This window comes from Petromyzon marinus, chromosome 1 (genome assembly GCF_048934315.1).
Source record: "Petromyzon marinus isolate PM22_M1 ecotype Great Lakes invasive population chromosome 1, UKy_Petmar_22M1.pri1.0, whole genome shotgun sequence".
NCBI classification, from domain to species: domain Eukaryota; kingdom Metazoa; phylum Chordata; class Hyperoartia; order Petromyzontiformes; family Petromyzontidae; genus Petromyzon; species Petromyzon marinus.
In genome coordinates this window covers 32,899,339-32,925,064 of record NC_133667.1, presented here as the reverse complement: position 1 = coordinate 32,925,064, position 25,726 = coordinate 32,899,339, and the positions used below count along the sequence as shown (strand labels likewise).

The 25,726-nt window shown below is 41.6% G+C and overlaps 1 protein-coding gene and 1 long non-coding RNA gene across 3 annotated transcripts in view; one reads left to right on the top strand and one right to left on the bottom strand.

Annotated features, from left to right (window-relative positions):
- The window catches only part of LOC116940238 (uncharacterized), a 34,067-nt gene extending 15,913 nt beyond the window's left edge, over positions 1–18,154 (bottom strand). For both annotated transcript variants that reach the window (XR_012941751.1, XR_012941753.1), the window contains exons 1-2: positions 17,802–18,154; positions 9,899–10,007 (exon numbers count right to left, since the gene is read on the bottom strand). This is a non-coding gene — a long non-coding RNA (uncharacterized LOC116940238). The remainder of the gene's footprint in view (positions 1–9,898; positions 10,008–17,801) is intronic.
- On the top strand, positions 1,055–23,214 carry LOC116940231 (aminopeptidase N-like). The gene is made up of 20 exons (XM_032949726.2): positions 1,055–2,225; positions 3,949–4,091; positions 4,910–5,046; positions 5,475–5,601; positions 6,431–6,585; positions 7,659–7,772; positions 8,444–8,587; positions 9,671–9,736; positions 9,893–9,958; positions 10,770–10,942; positions 13,275–13,348; positions 13,675–13,808; positions 16,163–16,218; positions 16,499–16,646; positions 18,653–18,747; positions 19,197–19,304; positions 20,502–20,669; positions 21,380–21,520; positions 21,643–21,724; positions 22,150–23,214. Exons 1-20 carry the CDS (start codon positions 1,609–1,611, stop codon positions 22,303–22,305), a joined length of 2,904 nt encoding a protein of 967 aa, XP_032805617.2. The 5' UTR covers positions 1,055–1,608; the 3' UTR covers positions 22,306–23,214.
- Positions 23,215–25,726: the final 2,512 nt, after the last annotated feature.

Sequence of the window (25,726 nt, the reverse complement as noted above, 5' to 3'; positions counted from 1 at the left end):
ATGGGACCTCCTTTGCCAGTACCAAAATATAAAAATAGGGTTTCCCCTATTTTTTGGCAACAAAACAAGTGTTAAGATGTTAAAACACAAAACTGAAACCTTTTACAAGGAATCATGTCTGCATTAACCACAATGCTTGTGGTCAAAATGCAAACGGCTTTTGGCGTCCTCTGGTCTAACACCGTTTTGAGACTAGGCTCAAAAGAAAGCTGTCTCTCGTGTGGACCAATCAGTTTCAAAGACAATGCTTATATTATTGTGGTTAATGCAGACATGATTCCTTGTAAAAGGTTTCAGTTTGGTGTTTTAACATCTAAAAACCTGTTTTGTTGCCAGAAAAAAGTGGAAAACCTATTCTCATCCTTTATAGACTGTTGAGGTACATTTTCTTAACGAGCACCTATTTAGGCATGTATGGCACATGAAGGGGGTGGTGTGGCCAGAACCACACCTGTCCAACTGTCTCCCCAGTGCTGCTGTTTTTCTATACTGCACCAGGTGTGCATCTTAAGCCTGAGTCAACGAAAGAGAGGCTCCAGACCAGTTTAGATATGACTCACCAGTGATGTCCAACTCAGATCGTCAGCTTCATAGCACGGCACACTAACCAATGCACCACGAATTCCACCACCATATTTTTCATCCTATATTAGAAAAAAAAGCTTTTCTGGCTGGCGCATGGGCACACAAATATCCGGTAGTGACGTCATCGTGCCAATCTGTGTGATGACTTCACCGCATCCCAGTGCTGAGCCGGTTTTCCTGCGTGCTGATGTGGTATCACGCCCCCCCCCCCATCTACCCTCCTACCCGGCCATGTATCCCACGCAAATACGTGGGCAGTGCTAGTTTTCAAATTATTTTTTATATATCGTGCCATTTTGATTTAGTGTCCTTCAAAAACTCCAATATAAACTCTCAGGGCTAGGCTTAAAAACTAAAATCAACATAAAAAAAGATGTCACTTCACAACCCGCCCTCGCAAAAATAAATAATCTGTTATTAAGCAATGTTTGGTGACCACGCCAGAGATCGCAGAATAATCACGAGACTCCTGTCAAAGCAAAGCTGCATCTGCATTAAGACTCTAAAATATACTCTAACAGATATTCTGACGGTCATGCTCGCTAAAAAAAGAACACAAGATATGGTAGTGGGGAACATTCCCTTGTTAAGAAATACAAACGACCACAATTTTAAGTATTTACGGTATTGCCAAAGCCATGACTCACAGCATCTAGGCCTGCACCTCCCCAACTAATTTTAATCATTCTCAGAATGCTCTGAGGGCTTAGCTAATCATGTTGGCGAGGACTATTTAGAGCCCTACCTTGGGCCACTATTGGCTGATCTAGAAATCGGAGTGGGTAAACATTAACCACGCTCACAAACACACTCAATTTCAATCTACTGCAACCTCGTACTCCTGGTGGTGACACCGGCACTCAGCTATTGGTGGTCACACCAGCAGCCGACTCTGACATAATCCGTCTCTGCTCATATATCATCGCCCCCCACAGACTCGTATGATAACGGGTCCTCCTCCTTCCCCGTGCAGTGTTTTGTATATACTGTATATGCATAGTTTGGCTTGCGTGCTCAAAAAAAATGTCGACCATCACAGTGAGCAAGTTGTTGCTGGTATTGCTGGGGGTCCTTTTCGTGGGGATGCTCTCCACCATCATCGCTCTGTCAGTAGTCTACTCCAACGAGTTGAACGTCAACAAAGAGCCAGCTGCCCCTGCGCCCACCGAGAAGACAACACCGAAGCCCTCTGACATTACAAACGAGAAGCCCACTCCGACTATTCGCCCCGGACCTTGGAAGAACATTCGCCTCCCTAAGAACCTGGTGCCCAGCAGCTACAAGGTGAAGCTCTGGCCAAAGCTAGATCCGGACCCCGTGACCAAACTCTACACATTCAGCGGCGACTCCACCGTCGAGTTCCAGTGTCTAGTCCCAACGAGCAACGTCATCATCCACAGCAACAAACTCAACTACACCGTGAAGGGCGGCCACTTGGCTCTCCTCAAAGACTCCTCGGGGAACGGTGTGGAGGTGGCAAGCTCCTGGCTGGAGCCCAAGAACCAGTACCTGGTGCTGGAACTGAAGGCTCCGCTGCAGAAGGATGCGATCTACACGATGGCCACCGAGTTCGTGGGCGAGCTGGCCGATGACCTCGCGGGCTTCTACCGCAGCGAGTACACGGAGGGTGGAGTTCGCAAGTACGTGTGTGTGTGCGGCCGGATTTATTCTGACAAGGAATGGAGGGGGCTCTAGCTCCCCATAACTTTAGAGACTTGGGGGGTGGGGGAAGGGAGAAGACATTTTAAGGTAGTCTAACCCCCACACAAATAGTTTAGTCCCCTCATTAAAATCCGAGTGCACAAGAGGGATAAACTGATTGACTTAAAAATTTCAGTAGAATGTGTCATTCAACTATTTGCATGTACATTTCTGTGAAATCATTACATTGCACGCAAAACTAAATGTAACAACAAACATGTAATGTAAGTTAAATAACAATGCCACTCTGTAGCTGAGGGGACAGGCTATATAAGCTAAAATCATAGGTGGGGGGCAGGGGTTCGCTTTGCCCATTACATTCGGAATCCAGGTGCCTATAATTTATTTTTTTATCTTAATTGTAAATTACTGAAAATAAAGGTGTCCGGTTTGGGGGAGCATTGCCCCGCCCCCACACTTTGCCCCCCAAACTCCGCTCATGACTAAAAGGATTCTGTAATCTGCTGCAGGGATTCCTTAGCTTGTAACCTTGGTGCACTAAACCGAGGCACATCGCGCCCTGTAACCTCGGCTGCTGCACCTCTATTCACATCTAGGAGTCAGCCCACCACTAATCCATGTTACTCTATCCAGCGCCGTCACATTACAAATCGCACGCACACACACATCTCAAACGTTCAGGGCAACTATACTTTACCGTCACCACTACCCATCCTCATCCACTTACGCTCGCAAGCATAACACACAACTCTCGCGATTGCACGTGCAGGCACACGCAACTTTCACAATTCACAGCTCATAAACGTGTCACTTCTTTAACACCCATGAAGACATTACAATTTATGCCACCGCCACCAGTAGGGGGCGGTGGCTAAACAGTATCATGCATTTGCTGATGTTTCAAACTCTTGACTGCCCTACCATACCGCATGAAAGGCACAAGACCCAGAAAGGGATTGTGACATTATGACACCGATTGTAGTCACCTCTGGCCATGCTGTAATTGTTTGCACCCTTAAATGACACCGCCATCTTGGTGGTCACGAGCCATCAGTGTGAGGCATTGACCCCTGACCACGTTGCCCCTGCGCGGCCTTACACTTGCATTGGTATGCACTGCATTTGAAAATTATATATTATGCATGGGAACAAGATATGTTGTGAATGGCTATATCAGTAAAATGTAAAGTGATAATGATAATATGGAAACATTTGCTAGAGGACGATCAACTTGCAAACGGAGCTATGTCCAGTTGTGAGATGGATTGGGGGATCTCATAACCGTGACAGATGGCGACGGTGTAAACAGCCATTCATCCAGCAGTGAATAGACAATGGCTGATAAAATATGAAGACATTCTTGTCACCACCTTGGTGGTGATGAATATTTCTGGTGATGTTCACAAAGGGCCTGACCTTGAACAGGGGTAGGGAGTTGACAAAAAATAGAAACAGCTAAATTGTTTATTTAATTTTGCATCATTACCCACAATCCATCATGGCAGCACATCATACATTTTATCGCAGTTGCTTTCCAAATGGAAGCCTTCAAAAGTTTCCTACTGAATCTTGCTAATTCGTGCTGAACGTTGTTCTACCCACTCCCATCACTGCATGAATGCTGCCCCATCGTCACCAATCATGTTTCACTTCTCTCTACATTATTATGCTGTCCCTCATCACCCCCCCCCCCCCTCACAGGGTTGTGGCCACCACGCAGATGCAGCCCACGGACGCACGCAAGGCCTTCCCGTGCTTCGACGAGCCGGCCATGAAGGCTACGTTTGACGTGACGATTAGACACAAACCCGAGCACAAGGCCATCTCAAACATGCCCATTATAGGTGAGAAACCCCACGATCACAATTATTGTCATGCTCATCCAGTGGCCTTGCCATCGAGCGTGCAGGCGGTGAAACTGCACCAGGGCTTGTGGGCTGCAGGGACCTCGGAGCTGGGTTACAAAGAGGAAGGAAAATTGAACAGGGAGACGCATTTCATTTCTTACACTGAGGCCCAAGTCAAACACGTGAAGCCACTTTGCACATATTCATTTATTTCACTACAAGTGCACCTAGTATGAAGAAAGTGTGGGCACTGAATGTGCAGTGGACTCGCGGAATTTATTTTTTGTTTCAGTAGGACGTTATTAGAAGTGAAAATGCTTAATGTTGTGTTGTAGACAGAAAACTTGGGATATAAAAAGGTAAAACAAACAGAGCAAAAAATCGCAAAAAATGTAATTTGTTTCAAACAAGCATAGAAAAATATGGTAACTATCATAATGCACTGCACCAGTCACTGATTTCCTATACCAAAGCCCATGAGAGCACTGGAATATTTTTAAAAAGGCTTCCTGGGCTCATTGCAAAATACAAACAAAACAAAAGTTTTAAAAAGTTCAATTTTATTTCACGAAAACGAAGAGCTCGTTTAAATTTTGATGAACCGATTATACATTTTCAGCTGAAAATGATATCGTAGAAGGACCAATGACCTGGAGGGAAACCACGTTTGACACAACTCTGAAGACTCACAGTAACATTTTGAAAAGTTTCAACGAGTTCAGTTTAAGTTCACGGAGATGCAGAGCTGGTTTATATCAGTGATGGTGCATCAATTTGCTTCCAACTTTGATGATGACACTATTATACATTTCCAGATGAAAAAGACATCACAGAAGGGACAATTACCTGGAGAGAAACCACGTTCAACACAACTCTCAAGATGTCCACCTACCTGCTGGCCTTCATCGTGTGCGAATTTACTTACATCGAGAAAATAGAAAACGGCACACAGGTGCGTATTGAACATTTACTCAACTAAAATCACCAAAGTCAATCCCACATTGGTCAAATACCGAAAGTAAATATAATTTACACTCTTGATGACAATGTCATGGTAGAAGTCCAGTTGGGAGGAAACAGTGCTGTCTGCTCCGTGTTGCATTCATGCCAAATAAGATGTGGCCAATTGACCTGAAAATCATTAGCATGGCCAACACGAAGAGTTCACGCGCGCATTATCCTTATTTGGTAACGTAGTGTGCAGTACACTGTCATCAGGACCCAATGGATTTACTATACTTGTATTAAACTTAAAACTGAAGCATAACACAAGAGCAGCTATTATTAATGTCTCTCAAAATCCCGATAATGTGCTCAACTCCATAAAGAACAAGACAGTGATCATCGGCTACCGTCACTCTATCACCTGTGCGTGTGCAGATACGCATCTGGGCGCGGCCGCAGGCAGTGGACGATGGCCAGGCAGACTATGCCCTCAATATCACCGGCAACATTCTCAACTTCTTTGCGGATTACTACCGAGTGGCCTACCCGCTTCCCAAGTCTGGTAGGCACCTAACTAACTGCCACGGTGTGTGTGCACCAACTCAGGGTGCTTCTCAAACTCCAGTCCTCACCGACAACTGTGGCAGTATCGCTCGTGCTCCACTGGTGTAATGTGCATTACACGACATTGCGTGGTGGTGCGGTTTCACACCACAGACTGCATAGGCTGGTTGTTGACTAATAAATGGACTATAAATAAATGTACGGTATCTGTCGTAGGTATTCAACCCTGGAAACTCAGGTGGCCAAATACAGCATTCCTTAGAAACACTTTTTGAGGGAACCTTTTCTTCAATGCCCACACCTGATTATTGATAAATATAAAACCTGCATCTTGGTGGATCACAGGAACTGGAGTTTTTGATGACATGATTCATTATATTGAATTACCTCAATGCGTATAAATGAGCATCCAAAGTACAGAAATTCAAATTTTTACACAGAATTGTAATTTTATATATAAATGGAACACTATATTCCACTAGAATAAAGCTAAAGAACAAGGTTAATATCTTGAAATTTGTTAAATTGTGAGACACTATTTACCAATAGCACACCAATGTCTTAATTACCAACCATGGTGCAAATTGCCAGGTCATGTGTTTTGGCCATTTAGTAAAGATAGGATTTTCACCCTTAGTCTGCACAGGCAAATAAGCAGTTTTACTTAAAAATGTAATTACTCAAACATTTTACCTGGATAGTGGCTTGTCGGGCCTTCTCGTTTGCAAGTGGTTTCCAAGTTAATATATCCCATCGACCAAATCTGTTACGGAGTCCCAAGCTCTTGGTCGGCAGCTCACGAATCTCGGCTGTCCCATGCACCCCAGACCAGATCGCGCTGCCGGACTTTGCCGCCGGCGCGATGGAGAACTGGGGCCTGGTGACGTACCGCGAGACGGCGCTGCTGTACGACCCGGTGCAGTCGTCCAACGGCAACAAGGAGCGCGTGGCTTCGGTCGTGGCGCACGAGCTGGCGCATCAGGTACCGCAACACGGGCACTGTGGTGCGCGACCCTGCTGCTGCCCTTAAAGAGACTGCTGCTTCCAAATAGCTTTGTTCATTTTCCGGCCCCGGCTAACATCAGTGGAGAGTGACGTCTGAATCAGTCCTGGACAGCCTACCTTGCCAACCCCGCACTGACCCAGTATGAAGAATGGTCAAACCCCATGACCGGCACAGCAAGGGGAGGCCTTCATCCAAGAGCGGATGGACAATGGGCTGTACTGTATAATACTATCCATAACTATAGGTGAAATCAAATTAACACAAATGGCAATACAAAGTAAACCTGTACATAAATATATCCTAACTCTGAGGGATATTTTTACAAAGAGATACAAATTTAATCGCTGAGTATACAGTTGAAAAAGCTACATTCAGGGGTTGTGGTGAAACAGGCCCTCGGGCCTTGAAAATTGTCAGGAGATTTCCCAATGCAACATTCTGCGTTCATAATGGCAGTTTTAGTATAAAAAAATGCTTTACTGTGTGATGTTTATTAAGCACACTTGGGATATATTGTTTTTAAAAAAATGCAGGCAATAAAAAATGATTTTGGTCGATATAACAAACCTTTGTTGCCATCATAAAGCACAGGTTATTCATTTCCCACTCCAAAGGCCATGTAAGAGATGAGCAGCATTTAAACAAGCCTTACAGTACTTGACTCAGCAGAAAGAAAATTTTAAAACAGGTGTGTTGAAATTCGCTTAGATGGCCAAGGCCAAACGCTTGCAGAGATGTTGACCTTCAATCTGCATATCTCATGGCAGCAGTATTTACACAAACTTGTGATCATGCCAACCCAGGTCAAGCCAATACCAATAATCTTTAATGCCTATCACCAAGCCTTCACAACGGTGTACTTATCTTGGCACACTGTGCATATTTGCCTTCCCAACTCCACATATTTGGAACCCCACATTGATAGGCCCGACCTTTGTACCAATCACATGAAACAGATGTCGTAGAATAAAATAACATCGAATATTGCACACATGTATAATCGAGTTTGCGATAACATGCATATGTTTTATGTTCACCGCTGAATGCAGTGGTTCGGGAATCTGGTCACGCTGAAATGGTGGAACGACCTCTGGCTAAACGAGGGCTTTGCTACCTATGTGCAGTACCTGGGAGCAGACTATGCTGAACCATCTTGGGAAATGGTAACAATCATGACCATGACAGCCCACTCACATTATCTATCCTTATCTTATGTTTTCATTTCTAAGGACATTTCTTAGCTTTATCCCAACTGTGTTATCAATGTCATGTCACGAATAATGAATTTGGACCTCTTGCATAGGAATCTTATGTGAGAGAATAGGCCATGGAATCTGATGCCAGAGTTCCCTCTGAGATCCCTTCATGTGACCGCTGGTCCACACAGTGGTGGGTAACACTTTCCAACTCGCTCTAGATATGAAAGTAATGTTCATTACATGACAGTCAAAATTATATTTTCAGTTCTCGGTGGTTGGAATTTAGCCAAATAAAGTACAAAACAAAAATGTACATGTTTCTTTTGTATAGTTATTGGTGATGTGGCCGAGATCATAAACACGCGACACCTACAAACCCGGTTTAATCACAGGCAGCTGCTCGAATTCCAACCCAGGTTCTCAGCAGTGCCAGTTCAGTGAACCAAAAATCTGACTTCTGATCCATCCAATCATAATTCCCTATTCATATCACTGTTTACATAACATATCATTTACGATGCAGTTCAGTTAATCGCTTTCAAATTGTACTTTTTTTTACAAAGGAAATAAAAAGGTGAACACACTGTTTCGGCTCAGAAATGACAAACAGTATGTCTCATGTTTGCGACAAACAGAAACAACTGTTCGTGATATTGGAGCTGCAACATGTGTTTTCCATGGACAGCCTGGCCTCCTCTCATCCTCTGTCCTCTGATGAATCAGACATCAACACACCAGAAGAAATCAGTGAGCAATTCGACTCCATCTCTTACAGCAAGGTACCATCCGTCTGTTCTCTTAATCTCAAAATCACCTCAGTGCCTATAGTGACAGCTGTTTTTTTTCAAGAATACATATTGATTATCCAAATATTTACGTGAATAATTAAACCCCTGTTAAAATCAGGTAATTACAAACAGATGTATGTAATATTCATTCTATTCTAGATATTATGCAGAAATGCATCGGTGATGGTGTCACCTAAAAAAACTGCTGTTAGAGGCAAGGGCAGATATCATTAACCATCCTTTCCTTGTTCTGCCTTGATAACCCAAGTACAGATTGTGATGTTAAGAGGTAAAGAGGAGGGCATAGGATCTAATAAGATTGTGGGAACTTCAGGCGTGGATCTGCCCATGGTCAGATAACTTAAGAGAACAAAATATTATGTACAAACTTTGTTAGAACATCAGACAGGTTACCAAGAAGAGGGGGTCAATTCAGTCCATCTAGATTAATATGGCAGGAAATCACAGACAAGCTGGAAGACAGCAAGAAACCGGGCCAATAATTTCCTAAGCTTTGTGGTCTTCATTGTCAATGAATGCATGATAAGTTTTGACTCCACATAGCATTTTAGGAAACCCCAAAATAATACACGATTCAAACAAAGGATTATAGTCCAAGCTAGTTTTAACCACCGGACTTATACGTATGGGCTTAATGATTCCTCTTCTTTGCTATTTCAATGAATTAGCATTATTCAGGGTTGCGATTTAGCACATTACATTCAACATACTAATACAAAATGTTGATTTGATTCACACATCGTAAAACGTACAAACAGTACTGATGAATTGATATTGTTACACGTTTGGGCTATACACATTAGATGAGTGGACATACGTACATTTGTTTAATTGTTCAATGCTTTGCATAAGCTCAAGGTTAGAATTTTCAGAATTTATTTAATGCTCCCAATATTTAGAGAGCCTAAAATGTTTATGATTCTCAAGTTTTAGTGGAAGTTTCCAAAACCCTGATCCTAATTAAGGTATCTACCAGTTTAGGAGAAACATCTCCTATGTGTTTGACCTGCTGCCTTGTTCTAAAGAGCGTTTATTCTATATTTCTCATTTCAGGGTGGATCTGTGCTCCGTATGTTATCATCATTCCTCACTGAGCCTGTGTTTGTAGAAGGACTAAATGTAAGTCTGTCATGAATAACAAAGAGCCATTGAATTATTGGACAATAATTAGTTTGTGCAACAACATTCAGTAACGTTCAGATAATGTATGTGTGCATTGTCAATGTGTGGTGTCCCAAGCATATGTTGATGGAAGCTTCGCATGTGTGCATGCAGACTTACCTCCTGGCTCACCAGCTCAGCAATGCAGCGGTGGATGACCTGTGGGATCACCAGCAGCAGGTGAAGAGTCACACTGGCACCGCGATGCACACACAATAGCCGTCCCTGTCTGCAACAAAGTGAGAATAATGTCCAAAGGAGAGGTGGCTGAGTACTGAACAGCATCGTGAGTGTTCCACTAACATATATGAGATCATGGCATCAAACCCTGGACTCGCACTCAACATAAAAATCAGATGAGGTAGCCGGGTAGCGCAGAGATAAGAGCACTAAGCTGGCACCATTGAGATCCTGAGTTTAAATCAAGGCAGCCAGATTATCAAGTGTAGTGAGTTAATGGTCTTAGCTCGATCACCGATCAGTGCACACACAAAAAAAAATGACGTTATATTTGCTTCTGCAGGTAATTTTGTAAATGTATATCTCTGAGGATCAAATATATTAATTTAACTTTCATACGATAAACATTACTCGCAGTACGAAGATGGGTAGGAAATTGCTGATCCTACTGTGTGGAACAGAGGTCACTTGAATGGATCTTAGAGGCAACTCTCTGATATCTGCTTCCATGAGCTATTCTCTGAGATGGAGAGTTGCACTTAGCGATAAACCCAAAATCTAAAGAAAAAAAGTGGGATACTACAAGAGCAGGGTTTAACTTTACAAATGTTGTGAGATCCTTTACAAAGAAGTTGATGAAGGTGAGGTCTGGTGACATCAAAACATTATCCCAGACATTTCTCTTGGTCTTCAGTTTCATTGACTAAAATAGTAGCCCTGATTTCAACTTACTTCGCAATCGCAATGTACGCGAATGCGATTTATTTGACTGCAGAGTTGGCCAACCGCAAATGTCCGATTGTCGGTGCAGGCGGTGAACAAGAACAACGTGATCCTCCCAAAAACGGTGAAAGAGATCATGGACACATGGACGCTCCAGATGGGCTACCCTGTGATCAAGCTCGATACGAGCAGTGGCAAGGTCACCCAGAAGCACTTCCTGATCGATCCCGAAGCGGTCGTTGAGCGGCCATCGCCCTTCAAGTGAGTATCCCCGTGTAGCTCCTGCTCACAGGATGAACACATTATACAATGAACCTCAGACAACAAGCGAGCCCAGATAAGTCTTTCATTAAGACCTCTGGGTAAAGCCAATGAGTCAGTTTGAATGAGTCAATATTTCTATGGTCGGTATTTTTGTTGGCGAGTTACATTGAAATTGTACAGTATTCTGTGGAGGGATGTGGAGTGGCGGCACAGTGGTTAGCACATTATGCTATAAATCTGCGCAACTACCGAAGTGTGCTTCCCACCCACGGCTACCATCACTGCCGAGAGATATCTGAACCAGTCTCAATCCGTTCGGCCTCACCAACCCACACTGACCAACCAGCGTGGTGTACTATGGTCAAACAACGCCCATGGCTGGCAGCTTGGGGACGCTTTCATCCAGCAGTGGATTAACAAAGGAATATACAGTGAGGGAAAAAAGTATTTGATCCCCTGCTGATTTTGTACGTTTGCCCACTGACAAAGAAATGAGCAGTCTATAATTTTAATGGTAGGTTTATTTGAACAGAGAGACAGAATAACAACAAAAAAATCCAGAAAAACGCATGTCAAAAATGTTATAAATTGATTTGCATTTTAATGAGGGAAATAAGTATTTGACCCCTCTGCAAAACATGACTTAGTACTTGGTGGCAAAACCCTTGTTGGCAATCACAGAGGTCAGATGTTTCTTGTAGTTGGCCACCAGGTTTGCGCACATCTCAGGAGGGATTTTGTCCCACTCCTCTTTGCAGATCTTCTTCAAATCATTAAGGTTTCGAGGCTGACGTTTGGCAACTCGAACCTGCAGCTCCCTCCACAGATTTTTTTTATGGGATTAAGGTCTGGAGACTGGCTAGGCCACTCCAGGACCTTAATGTGCTTCTTCTTAAGCCACTCCTTTGTTGCCTTGGCCGTGTGTTTTGGGTCATTGTCATGCTGGAATACCCATCCACGACCCATTTTCAATGCCCTGGCTGAGGGAAGGAGGTTCTCACCCAAGATTTGACGGTACATGGCCCCGTCCATCGTCCCTTTGATGCGGTGAAGTTGTCCTGTCCCCTTAGCAGAAAAACACCCCCAAAGCATAATGTTTCCACCTCCATGTTTGACGGTGGTGATGGTGTTCTTGGGGTCATAGGCAGCATTCCTCCTCCTCCAAACATGGCGAGTTGAGTTGATGCCAAAGAGCTCCATTTTGGTCTCATCTGACCACAACACTTTCACCCAGTTGTCCTCTGAATCATTCAGATGTTCATTGGCAAACTTCAGACGGGCATGTATATGTGCTTTCTTGAGCAGGGGGACCTTGCGGGTGCTGCAGGATTTCAGTCCTTCACGGCGTAGTGTGTTACCAATTGTTTTCTTGGTGACTACGGTCCCAGCTGCCTTGAGATCATTGACAAGATCCTCCCGTGTAGTTCTGGGCTGATTCCTCACCGTTCTCATGATCATTGCAACTCCACGAGGTGAGATCTTGCATGGAGCCCCAGACCAAGGGAGATTGACAGTTCTTTTGTGTTTCTTCCATTTGCGAATAATCACACCAACTGTTGTCACCTTCTCACCAAGCTGCTTGGCAATGGTCTTGTAGCCCATTCCAGCCTTCTGTAGGTCTACAATCTTGTCCCTGATATCCTTGGAGAGCTCTTTGGTCTTGGCCATGGTGGAGAGTTTGGAATCTGATTGATTGCTTCTGTGGACAGGTGTCTTTTATACAGGTAACAAGCTGAGATGAGGAGCACTCCCTTTAAGAGTGTGCTCCGAATCTCGGCTCGTTACCTGTATAAAAGATACCTGGGAGCCAAAAATCTTTCTGATTAAGAGGGGGTCAAATACTTATTTCCCTCATTAAAATGCAAATCAACTTATAACATTTTTGATATGCGTTTTTCTGGATGTTGTTGTTGTTATTCTGTCTCTCACTGTTCAAATAAACCTACCATTAAAATTATAGACTGATCATTTCTTTGTAAGTGGGCAAACGTACAAAAGCAGCAGGGGATCAAATACTTTTTTTCCCCTCACTGTACACATTAATAGAGATAAAATAATCTTTGTCATTATAAAACTCAAGTGTAAGCCAATGTTCTAGATTTGAAGCCAATGTTTTATCATGGTGCATAGTTTCACAATGTAAAATTCACCTTCAATGATTACAGTATTATGGCATACAATAAAACAATTCTCCGATGGGAACTGGGTAAATTTTATATATATATCTCTGAGAACCTATCCCATATTAATACATTTGAAAAAAGTAATGTCCTGCAAAAACTTAATTATAAATGCGAATAAAATATAATGACCAATATATTTTTTACAGTTACCAGTGGCATGTGCCCATCACATGGAAGAAGGATGGATCCAATAACACTGTGTGGTTACTGGGAGTTCAAGGTAAGCACTTTCTCATCATGTTTAGATTTTTGTGTAAATATTCTATGACAGGGATTGAGTAATTCATACTTTGTCCAATGCAAGTGATGTTAATAGAAAAACGACGAATATAATAATTTATCAATTAACTATTACGTGTGAGCCAGTTCTACTTTCAACATTGTACTGTTTTAAATATATGTATAGAGATAAACTTGCTGTGGATCCCTCTTTCATTTTCTCATTTAATCATACAGTTGTGAAATGATCAAACTGCAAGCTGTAATGTCACTGGTCCCTGTTACCTATGTCTTTGTTGCCGTCCATTGGTTTCTGCATGATACCAGAGTCTACCTTTACCGAGCTACAGAGTACTGACAAATGGGTCCTGCTCAACATCGATGAAGAGGGATATTACCGTGTCAACTACGATGTTGCCAACTGGAATCGCTTGCTGGCTCAGCTGAAAACTAACCTCGAAGTATGTGAATCAAACAGACTTTTTTTACCTAAACATGAAGATACAATGTATTTGTAGAACAATTTTGTGAATCCACTGCAAAATGAAGGCCTCTACATACTCTCCTGGTCATGAGTTATTTCACCATACTTCACCATGCTGCTCAGTATGGTGTTGTGAAGGCAGGGAGCATAAACATGGGAACACAGAGTACAGTATACCAATGGATATTACAGCCCTGCCCTCTGCTACCCAAAACATAACCCCACAGCAGCCTATAATAACCTGCTGTGCAAGGTAGTCACCTATCCAAGCATATTCCAGACTCAACTCTGCTTAGCTTCTGAGATCTCACGAGATCGGGCGCATTCGGCTTGATCCAATCATAGGCATTAGACAGGGTAATCTACAGATTTTTAAACCTTCTACATGTCTCCTATCAATGTCAATACACTAATTACATCTGTTAACAAGCTCCTGGTACACTTTGTTCAACACAGCCAGTGTTATTTTGTTTACAACATTCACTGATGCATAAATCGAGGTAATTGATACATCTTGGCTTTGTCGCAGAAATACGCGCACCTCCAATTATCACTACGTATGGTGCGAAAAAAGTTCAACATACTGTACATTATAAATCAGTGAGAGGGGTATCTATACATTGATCACCCTGTATAACACAAAAAACCTATTTACAGTGAGGGAAAAAAGTATTTGATCCCCTGCTGATTTTGTACGTTTGCCCACTGACAAAGAAATGATCAGTCTATAATTTTAATGGTAGGTTTATTTGAACAGTGAGAGACAGAATAATAACAACAAAAATCCAGAAAAACGCATGTCAAAAATGTTATAAACTGATTTGCATTTTAATGAGGGAAATAAGTATTTGACCCCTCTGCAAAACATGACTTAGTACTTGGTGGCAAAACCCTTGTTGGCAATCACAGAGGTCAGACGTTTCTTGTAGTTGGCCACCAGGTTTGCACACATCTCAGGAGGGATTTTGTCCCACTCCTCTTTGCAGATCTTCTCCAAGTCATTAAGGTTTCGAGGCTAACGTTTGGGAACTCGAACCTTCAGCTCCCTCCACAGATTTTCTATGGGATTAAGGTCTGGAGACTGGCTAGGCCACTCCAGGACCTCAATGTGCTTCTTCTTGAGCCACTCCTTTGTTGCCTTGGCCGTGTGTTTGGGTCATTGTCATGCTGGAATACCCATCTACGACCCATTTTCAATGCCCTGGCTGAGGGAAGGAGGTTCTCACCCAAGATTTGACGGTACATGGCCCCGTCCATCGTCCCTTTGATGCGGTGAAGTTGTCCTGTCCCCTTAGCAGAAAAACAACCCCAAGGCATAATATTTCCACCTCCATGTTTGACGGTGGGGATGGTGTTCTTGGGGTCATAGGCAGCATTCCTCCTCTTCCAAACACGGCGAGTTGAGTTGATGCCAAAGAGCTCCATTTTGGTCTCATCTGACCACAACACTTTCACCCAGTTGTCCTCTGAATCATTCAGATGTTCATTGGCAAACTTAAGACGGGCATGTATATGTGCTTTCTTGAGCAGGGGGACCTTGCTGTCGCTGCAGGATTTCAGTCCTTCACGGCATAGTGTGTTACCAATTGTTTTCTTGGTGACTAGGGTCCCAGATGCCTTGAGATCATTGACAAGATCCTCCCGTGTAGTGCTGGGCTGATTCATCACCATTCTCATGATCATTGCAACTCCACGAGGGAGATTAACAGTTCTTTTGTGTTTCTTCCATTTGCGAATAATTGCACCAACTGTTGTCACCTTCTCACCAACTGCTTGGCAATGGTCTTGTAGCCCATTCCAGCCTTGTGTAGGTCTACACTCTTGTCGCTGACATCCTTGGAAAGCTCTTAGGTCTTGGCCATGGTGGAGAGTTTGGAATCTGATTGCTTGATTGATTCTGTGGACAGGTGTCTTTAATACAGGTAACAAGCTGAGATTAGGAGCACTCCCTTTAAGAGTGTGCTCCTAATCTCAGCTCGTTACCTGTATAAAAGACACCTGGGAGCCAGACATCTTTCTGATTGAGGGGGTCAAATACTTATTTCCCTCATTAAAATGCAAATCAATTTATAACATTTTTGACATGCGTTTTTCTGGATTTTGTTGTTATTCTGTCTCTCACTGTTGAAATAAACCTACCATTAAAATTATAGACTCATCATTTCTTTGTCAGTGGGCAAACGTACAAAATCGGCAGGGGATCAAATACTTTTTTCCCTCACTGTACGTTATATATTTCAAATGAGAAAAATACAGAGGAATGGTGACATTTAAGATGAACTCTTCTGAGCTGTACACTACATTTCACAATTGATTTAATTTTATTTTCAGATGATACCCGTGATCAACAGAGCACAAATCATTGACGATGCCTTTAACTTGGCCAGGTGAGAACAACAACAAGGTAACAAGAAGCCCAGTTGCAGCACATAAAGCTGCATAATAAATGTGTACATAGTCATCATTATCACCCATGATCTATTCACTACTGGATGAAAGCTTCCAAGCTGTTTGCCATCTCTCTTGGCTTTGCACAAAGCATGGAGAGGTGCAGGCTTGGAATTGAACTTAAGAGACAGAAATGGATGACAAAACTTATGCAACTACAAGCAAACCTAATCCAGAATATGATTTCATTGTCCTCTTCCTCCTACCCACCCACTGCAGGGCAAAACACATAGACGTGGAGCTGGCTCTGAACACCACACTCTACCTGATTGATGAGCGCAAGTACCAGCCCTGGCAGGCGACCATCTCCAGCATTTCCTACTTCAAGCAGATGCTTGACCGCTCTGCGGTATTCGGGAATATGCAGGTATAACACACGCAAGCATCCGATGCCGACTGATGCAAGCATCAGCGCATGTACAATACATGAACATGTACAACAGTGTTAGGAACAATGTGTTCTCGAAATAACATGGGCAGACATACCATGTCATGCAGATAACTGGGTTTTTGTTGGGACACCCCTAAAAAGAATACAAAATATAAAAAAACTCCCCGCTAGCTAATTTTTTTTTACAGCATGCAAAGCTACACTAGAAATGGGCTAAATATTGTCTTCATGCAAATAAAGCTTGAAATAATAAACCGGACACACTGTCAATGTGAGCACCCATGTTAGACGTATGGACACGAACGCTCATATAATTAATGAATATGGGTGTCCGTGCTGGTTCAATTAAATAATGTTAGAATACATACAGGTAAAATATAGGAGTGCGAAAGTCTGTTCATTTTACTACACTCATATAGAAATAGTTTTCAGGTTTCTTATACAATTTACTGTAGTTTGGTTTCAGAAAGTATTGAATTTCAATCGCATTTCAAGACACAAATATATGTCCTTGGTAAAAAGGTTAAAATTAGACTAAATATCAATATTTGCCCTAAATGCCATGGCCCTAAGGTCATCATCAGTCCTGATCGGTCCACAGCTGGATACACCTAGCACCAACACATGAAATAATTTCTTTGATCTATCTCCCTGTCTTCGCTTCCACTCCATAATATTTCTTGATCATAAGCCATCAACCCTTCTGGGGATGTATTCTGCCAAAATTCACTTTTCTTAACAAATCGGATATCTTTAACTTCTATATTCTCTCCAATCCATGTCTTCATATTCTAAGAAAGTATCCCTCTGCGGTTCTTTGTGCAATTTTCAGTTCGTTCCATTTTCTTTGTGGATGACCTTGTTTGTGATCCACAAGTCAAAGCTATCGGAAGGCAATGATAAACAAATGATTAGTTAGGCACATTGATACATTGCTTTTCCTTATCGAGTTTATCTTCACAAACGCACTTACATCCACTCTCAGTCATGTATTTGATACATTTAATGATGGTCCACTTTCAATAGCTGTACCAGTTACACAGATATAGTGTGCTAATTCAGAGACACTAGTTGGAGGTAGTCTCTCTCTTTTATTTCCGGCCATCACAGCTTTCGGGGATAACTCCATACCAGGTCGGGACAGCCAGAATGTTGCCAGACCCACGGCTTGCAGAGTGGCGAAGATCACGACGCCAACAGCATGACCAGTTCCAATCCCCATCATAGCAGCCTCGACTGTGAGTCGGAGCTCGCCTTATATCCTGAACAGCGTGGCCAGGCTCCACCCTCGGCCCCACACTCGTCTGGATCCCGCAGATTGCTCCGTGTCTTGCCCACAGGTTCAACTGGTAGAACGGGCTGTTACCCCTAATTCTACTGTCTGCCAATCTCCCAGTGGCACGCGCTCCAGTCACTAATTCCACGTCACTACACATATATCCTTCTGCGTTTTGCACTCGTGTATATCTCAAGACATCTCAAACTATTTTGCAAACTCATTACATGTGACATTTAGCCATTTATCCTGAACCCAAATTTTTGTTGCATTTTTCTTATGAGGCCCTTATAACATTTCCTGTAGTTCATTTCACTTAATTAATGTTTTCAGCAAATCTGAGATTATTAATATTTTCTCCATAAATGTAGATGCCTTTGTTTTTCTAATCGAATAATTGGAAAATATTTTCCTTTTAATTTTTCTGTGAATAAATTGGGCATAAGAGTATCACTTTGGCCAACGACCTATTTAATATGCATTTTTATACTTTCTTCATACAGTCTTAGTGTAGCTGATGTGAATGGTTATTTTGTAAATAGCCTTTGAATAAATGCTAAATCTAAAAGCATTGCTAATGCCATCGATTTTTGTAAATAGTAAAAGCCAGCCAATTCAGCTCTTTGTAAATGTGGGTTTTTCAGCCGACTTGGAATGTTAATGTTGATGAGCCTATTTCGTATGAAAACTCTCGGTCCATATGCAGAAATACATCCTGCAGCAAGTCTTACCGCTGTACATTTACTACGATGAGCTTGTGAGCAGCAACTGGAACGATGTCCCACCAGGGCATGCCGACCAGTGAGTTGCAAACCTCTCAGCCACACTTGCAAACAGTACATGCAAGCAAGTCTGGCAGCAAAATAACAAAAAGTTTGAAACTTTAAAGTTAATATTAATTTAAAGGTATAACATTACTTTGTGTCTGTGCTGGCAGATATAGTATGTGCAATTTCCCTTCAGAATTAAGCTCAGAAGTTGGAAACATGATGAACAGTACTGTGCACAGAGTATGAATGTGAATGAAAGGACTTTTTGCTTCAAGAACCTGTACTGACAAGTAAATTGTTTACCTTTAAATTATGACCAAATTTTTTATTTAGTTTGAAATGCCAATATACAACTTTTACATTTCAATAAAAATAGCAAACATTTAAAATTGTGATGTTAGTAAATGTAAGTATTTGCATGCAATGATGCCTGTTGTGTGCCTTTCGTACTTTTCATTTCCCACAACATTCGGTGTGCAGATATAACCAAGTCAACGCTATCTCACTCGCATGCTCCAACAACCATGCACCTTGTCAGCAGAATGCAATTGCTATCTACCATGCATGGATGACCAATTCCAACTTCATGTAAGTCATGTAATACTCACAAAGCTCCATCTTTATTATACATTTTTTTAATAAATCCAACAGCTAATTTGTAATTTAATGTCAAGTAACTTACACAATGTTTTTCATGAAGACAGCATGTACAAAGGGGCCTAATACAATTTTTAAATATAATTAAAACTTGAATATGTTTATATTAGTATATGTAAATGATACTGAAAAGCAGTCCAGACATTCTACAAACATTGTGATAAGACTACAATATTGGAATGGTAATATTAGTAGAATTTACAGCCGAGATGTGGGAAAAAAACAATAATTCAGAGATTGATTGTGGAACTTCAACCGAGAAGATGGGTACATACTGAGCAATCATTGGAAGGACGTTATTAACCAGCTAAAGTCTTAACTTACTGTGATGTTTCCATCATACCTACCTATGTCAGCTGTTATTTCCGACTCTGAGTACATCACCATTTTTAATATCTATGAGGCGGCCGAGCCACAGGAGGATCCCCGCCACCTCCGGTGGCTGAGACCGTCTCACATTGGCATGCTAATCTCTCACATTTACGTGCAAGTTCCTTCTCTAGCTCCGCCCACTTACCCTTGGGTTGAGCCCACCAAAATCCTATATACACTCTTGTTGCAGCAGCTCTTTCTCCTGTCAGCAGTTCTCCTGCTGTATCTGTTCCACCTGATGACGGTCGCTTGTGTTGCGATCGAAACGTCGTGATTTATTTTATTTTATACCTACGTGACTTTACCGAAAGAACCCAGGAGCATGAATGTATGTATGTTTAACTTCTTTAGCACCGTGCGTAGACAACCGTGCTAATCGGAGGTGCGGGGGGGAAAAAAACTAAACACAAAAAGCAGTTCTAAAGAAATTAATTTTCAATTTATAATATGAGGCGGTACCCAATGTAAATGCTTGTTTGTTTTTTCTATGTATGTTTTAAATTAAAACAATTTATTGTTAAAATAACCATTGAAATGGTTAAAAATGCAACTTTTTGTTTGTTGGCATATATAATCCTTTCAAACCGAATAAATAAAAAAAGAATTGAAAAATGTGGACCTCTGCCGAAAACACATAATGTTCTGACATCTTCTGTACCGACAACTGAATAGCTTTCAAAGACAAACGAATTTTGGTATAGTGAATATTTATCACACAGTCTTTTTTGTTTGTGCCCACGTGGCCGCGGTGTGCAGCATCCACGCGAACCTCAAGTCGACGGTGTACTGCGCGGCGATAGCAGCGGGTGGGCAGGCGGAGTGGGACTTTGGTTGGAAGATGTTCAAGGAGACGTCGCTCGCCACGGAGGCCGATAAACTCCGGGATGCACTAGCTTGCAGTGAGGAGACCTGGATCCTCAACCGGTGCTGTCAACATACACGTAGATTCTTCTGACATCTCTCGGAAACGTTTATTAACCCGGGATGCGTCAACTACACATGTCAACCCAACAATGTTTTTCAAGATATCCCTGTCCGGGATGTTTAGTGAATACCCAGAGGCTTTTTTTTTCCAGTATGGGGTAATAGGAGTGTGCAGTGGAAAAAAAAAACATTCCAATCATACAAAGGAAGAACATGCTTATTCTGCAAGTGATCAAAATAACAGTTATTTAAATCTGAGAATGATTCCTTTTGTCAGTGTTTTTACCATGTATTACCAATAATTCATGCAATTCCTGGGCTAAAATGTGATAGTGGCAGTAGACCTAGCTGATAAATACAGATATTTTATCAGTTGTGTAGTATTCAATTGTGTAGATAATCAAATACTCGACAACCATTAGCAAGGGCAGTGAGGTGTCTGCAGAATGTAGGAAGCTTAAATCTATTTTTGCACATTTTTTTTATTTTCTTTAAATGTCTTCGTATTATATTACATTATGCTTTGTAAGCACAATGACTCCCAGGAAAAAAGGACATGTTATATTAACTAACTCTCCTGGTTTAAAGTTTACAATAACCGTTGATAAAAAAATATATAAAACAAACCTGTATTATGGAGTAGTGATGATGCATACGTTTGAAAGTAAACTGCTATCTCATAGATCCTCGTCCTTGTGTGCACTGTGCAGGTTTCTTGAGTACACTCTGGACCCCACAAAGATTCGGAAACAGGACGCAACCAATACCATCGTGATGATTGCCAGAAACGTTGTGGGGCAGTCTCTGGCTTGGGACTTCATCCGAGCCAATTGGAAGTACATCTTCACCGAGTAAGTTCAACTTCATGCACACTGCATCCCACTTTCATTGCCAGACGGGTGTACGGAGATCAAGGCTCGTGTGCTCCTGTTTCACGTGTTGATGTGTATGCGTGTCCTCTGATTGGTCGCAGGTACGGAGGAGGCTCCTTTTCCTTTTCACGCCTCATTGAAGGAGTTACGAGACGATTCTCCACAGAATATGAGCTCAAGCAGGTGAGGAAAGCACACGTTAAGCCACAGTGAATTGGTTTCATAAAATACCCATCAATGTTATTAATTGCGTGCGTGCATGCACGCACTGTGCGTATGAGTGGGTACGTACACTATGTACGTGGTGAATTATTTTAGAGGTGCAGTGAGAACAGAAAAAGGAATAATTGCTGTTGGGAATGCTTTAAATAACAATTTGCCTCCGTTGAACCCAGTGGTGTAGCGATAGAGTGTGCAGGTGGTGCAACTGCACAGGTGCCCAAGGGCCAGAGGGGCCGAAGCACTGGGAAACGAAGAGGCGAGAATTTGGAGAGGGCCCCCCCCCTCCATTTAATTCCTGTCACCAGGGCCCCATGCTACGCAACCGGTTGAGCCTCAAATGATCTTCACCCGATTGAGCTCACCTCTCCCTTCTCGCCTCTCCTCAGCTGGAGCAGTTCAAGGCCGACAACCACGAAGTCGGCTTCGGGTCCGGAACACGAGCGCTCGAGCAGGCCCTGGAGCGCACCAAGGCCAATATCAAATGGCGTGCAGAGAACGAGAAACGGATTGGCGAATGGTTCACCGCCAACATAAGCCCATAGGAGGCACACAGCCCACGGGATGACACAAAAACATTTCACTGCCTGCAATGAGTTTATATTCAAATAAATAATTTGGTGTAAAAAATATATGAACTGCATCCTAAGTGCATTTATTTGACGAAATATAAAAGTAAATATTTTTCATGAGTAAGACAAAGTTTACTTGCATTTTACTTTAAACAAGTCAACAAATGAAAAAAATGTTCTTATATGTACATCAACGTGTAATTTACAGACTACAGATGTGGAACGTGTATAATTTAGGGGGCGGGGAAGCTAGCATTTAATTGTTTCATGTAAGAGATCACCTTTGCACAAGCAATGTAATAATGATATAAACGTGTTTACATTTTTCTTGGTTCTTTCGGTAAAAGGGAAACAATAAAAACAATAAAATTTAATTGTTTTAATATAAAAAAAATATTGTTTTAATATAAAACTATTTTATTGTTTTATATTTGTATTATTTTATCATTTCCCTTCTACGTGACTTTACCAAAAGAACCAAGAATATGAATCCCTGCAGTCACGAAAGCTTTATATCAAAATTTAGTGTTTACATTTATTTCTATGTTTAAGAGAAATCATGCTTGATTTATGTACGTATTTTTACCCGAAATTATATTAATTTGATTAGCCTCCTTTTAAAAAATTTAAATTAAAAACGTAAATTGTGTTTGCTGGAATTAAGTTAATGGCTTGAAGAACACAGTCCAGCAAAATCATTGTTTGAAGGTCAGTGGACCTCAACTTGGTTAAATGTTCATTTATGGGCTAAGCGTTTTCATTTGAATATCCTCCATTATGAAAAAGACTGTGAAAACAACAGTTTCACACGTAAAATACGGTGCATTGCTCAACAAATGACAGTATGTGCAACGAAACAATAAAACATGTATTTTAATTCAACTAGGAAACGTGTTTTGTCCTGCATTAAAATTATCCGTGACCATGGCCAAATCGTCAAAAATTCGCCCTTAAAGCAAAGGTTTGAGTCGCCTGGATAGTCCTTGGATAAAAACCGACGTCATAGGCTACTTCGCTGCTACAGCTGACATTGTTGTCCTGTACTATGCCCCATACCGTGTCAACCCATACGGTTTATACCCCGTATTCTTGTCCAGGGAAATTGAGTTTTCAGGTCCATACGGCGTACAGCCGTTTCAATACCGTGCACATTTTGTGTTTGTCTAATTGCAGGATGAACTTTGAGCTTTATAAGGGGCACGGGGTGACCGATAAGGTCTGAATTGGTCTGTAATAAGGTGGGGGCACTGATAATGGGTTGATAGATGTGTTCTTTTCCCAACCTATGTTTCCCCATCCTTCACCGACCTACACTTGACCAGCATGGTGAAGTATGGCCGAATGATGCCGACGGCCTGAGAAGGCCCTCCTCAACCACAAGCAGATTTACCAAAAGGGTTGTTGTTGTTGTTACGATTCCAAGATTGGTGGTGAAACTCAAAAGGGAGGCAAACGTCTGAACGGGTTAATACACGTTTCTTAAAGCAACATTGTTTTTACATCATTGGACCTCCTTTGCCAGTACCAAAATGTAATAATAGGGTTTTTCCCTTTTTCTGGCAACAAAACTGAAACCTTTTACAAGGATTCATGTCTGAATTAACCACAATACCTGCAGTCAAAACGCAAACAAAAAACATACTATGATAATATATGCATTGTCCTTGAAACGATTGATTTATATTCTTGGTTATTTTGGTAAAGTCACGTAGAAGGGAAACAATAAAATAATAAAAAATATAAAACAATAAAATTATCACGACGTTTCGACTGCAACACAAGCAATCGTCATCGGGTGTGAAAACCACAACAAGAAAATTTGAAAAAATACCCACAAATTTTCTTTGTGGGTATTTTTTGGAATTGGAAACCTGGAAACTGTAACAAAGAGCGTATCACAGCGATAATTACCTGATACTATGAGAGTAATGTGTGCAATTACTTGATACTAGGAGAGTACTATTTGCGTGCAATTACCTTATACGTGTAATATTTGCGCACAATTACCTGATACTATGAGAGTAATGTGTGCAATTACTTGATACTATGAGAGTACAATTTGCGTGCAATTACCTGATACTATGAGTAATATATGCGTGCAAATACCTGATACTATAAGAGTAATATTTGCGTACAATTACCTCATACTATACGGGTAATGTGTGCAATTACTTGATACTATGAGAGTACTATTTACGTGCAAATTATTACCTCAGACTAATACAGTATAGTGCGTGGTACTGCAGTATGAGTAAATTGCCTCAGTAATATTTGCGTAATTTATTACCCCAGGCTAATATTAGCAATGTAAGTCAACGTTTTACTCACGAAGAAAGTAATTGACGTTCATTGCCATGGGTGCCTGAGTAATTAGTGGAAATTCCACATTGCCATGACGGTGGGCAGATTATTCGTGACAAAAAAAATGTATTTCCTACACAGTACTTACCCTTGTAACAATGTATTTACCTTCTCAGTACTAAGGAATTAAGATGTATTTTAAAATATATATACGTGTATTTCATTTTATGAACACGGATGAAAAGGAATAGTCGGGTCGGTAAACATTTTTTTAAGTAATGCGGAGAAAAAATTGGCGGCAAAATTTTGAATCCCTGTACCGCAAGTACCAAATAAACATTTGATTAATGCAGTTGGAACTGACTGTATGTACGTTTAACCGTAGGTCAAATTAGTCTGATCGATTAAAACTGAGGCACGTGGAATTGTCGAATTGTAATGCGATTAATCGACTATGGACGTATTAGGCAAGTGGATCAGCAAGACTCGTATTTCATGGTCATATTCAATACCTCTCGGTCTAATTTAATAAATGCGAATTCGGTGTTCTGTATTCACTGTTGGGGCTGGGGGAAACGCGAAATATTTCCGTAAAAAGATTTCTCCTTTGACGACAAAAATCAGTGGAACAATCAAAATTTTTTTTAAAAAAAAATATTCTCTAGTTAATTGAAACCACACGTGACCAATGCACTTGTAAATACCGCACCAAACTACATTAATAATATTACCTTACTTGAAATGGTATAAAGAGTAAGTTTTTAATTAAACGCATGCAAACAAATATACTGTTTAACTATCCTGTGCTCTACTCCTATGCGCTCTGCCTTCACAAACCCGCACTGACCAGCGTGGTGAAGTATGGTCAATACCCCCCACACACACACACAACTCACACGGCGTGGGGAAGCCTTCAAGCAGCAGCTGATTGCCAAGACAGCCGTGCCACGCACAGCATTCATTAACGCAATAATTAAGTCACTCAAGATTAATTGACCCAACGCGCGATTACAAATCGACACTGCAGAAACGATTCCACTTTAAAAACTACAAAAAAAATTATTGCGTAGCACGTCAACGGAGTCTGGAGAAT

Excerpts from the sequence above, each read along its gene's own strand:
- LOC116940231 (XM_032949726.2), top strand. The coding sequence starts at position 1,609 with ATGTCGACCATCACAGTGAGCAAGTTGTTGCTGGTATTGCTGGGGGTC. Across the intron at positions 6,586-7,658 it reads CGCACGAGCTGGCGCATCAG|TGGTTCGGGAATCTGGTCAC; the intron begins GTACCGCAACAC and ends CGCTGAATGCAG. Across the intron at positions 13,349-13,674 it reads GTGGTTACTGGGAGTTCAAG|AGTCTACCTTTACCGAGCTA; the intron begins GTAAGCACTTTC and ends GCATGATACCAG.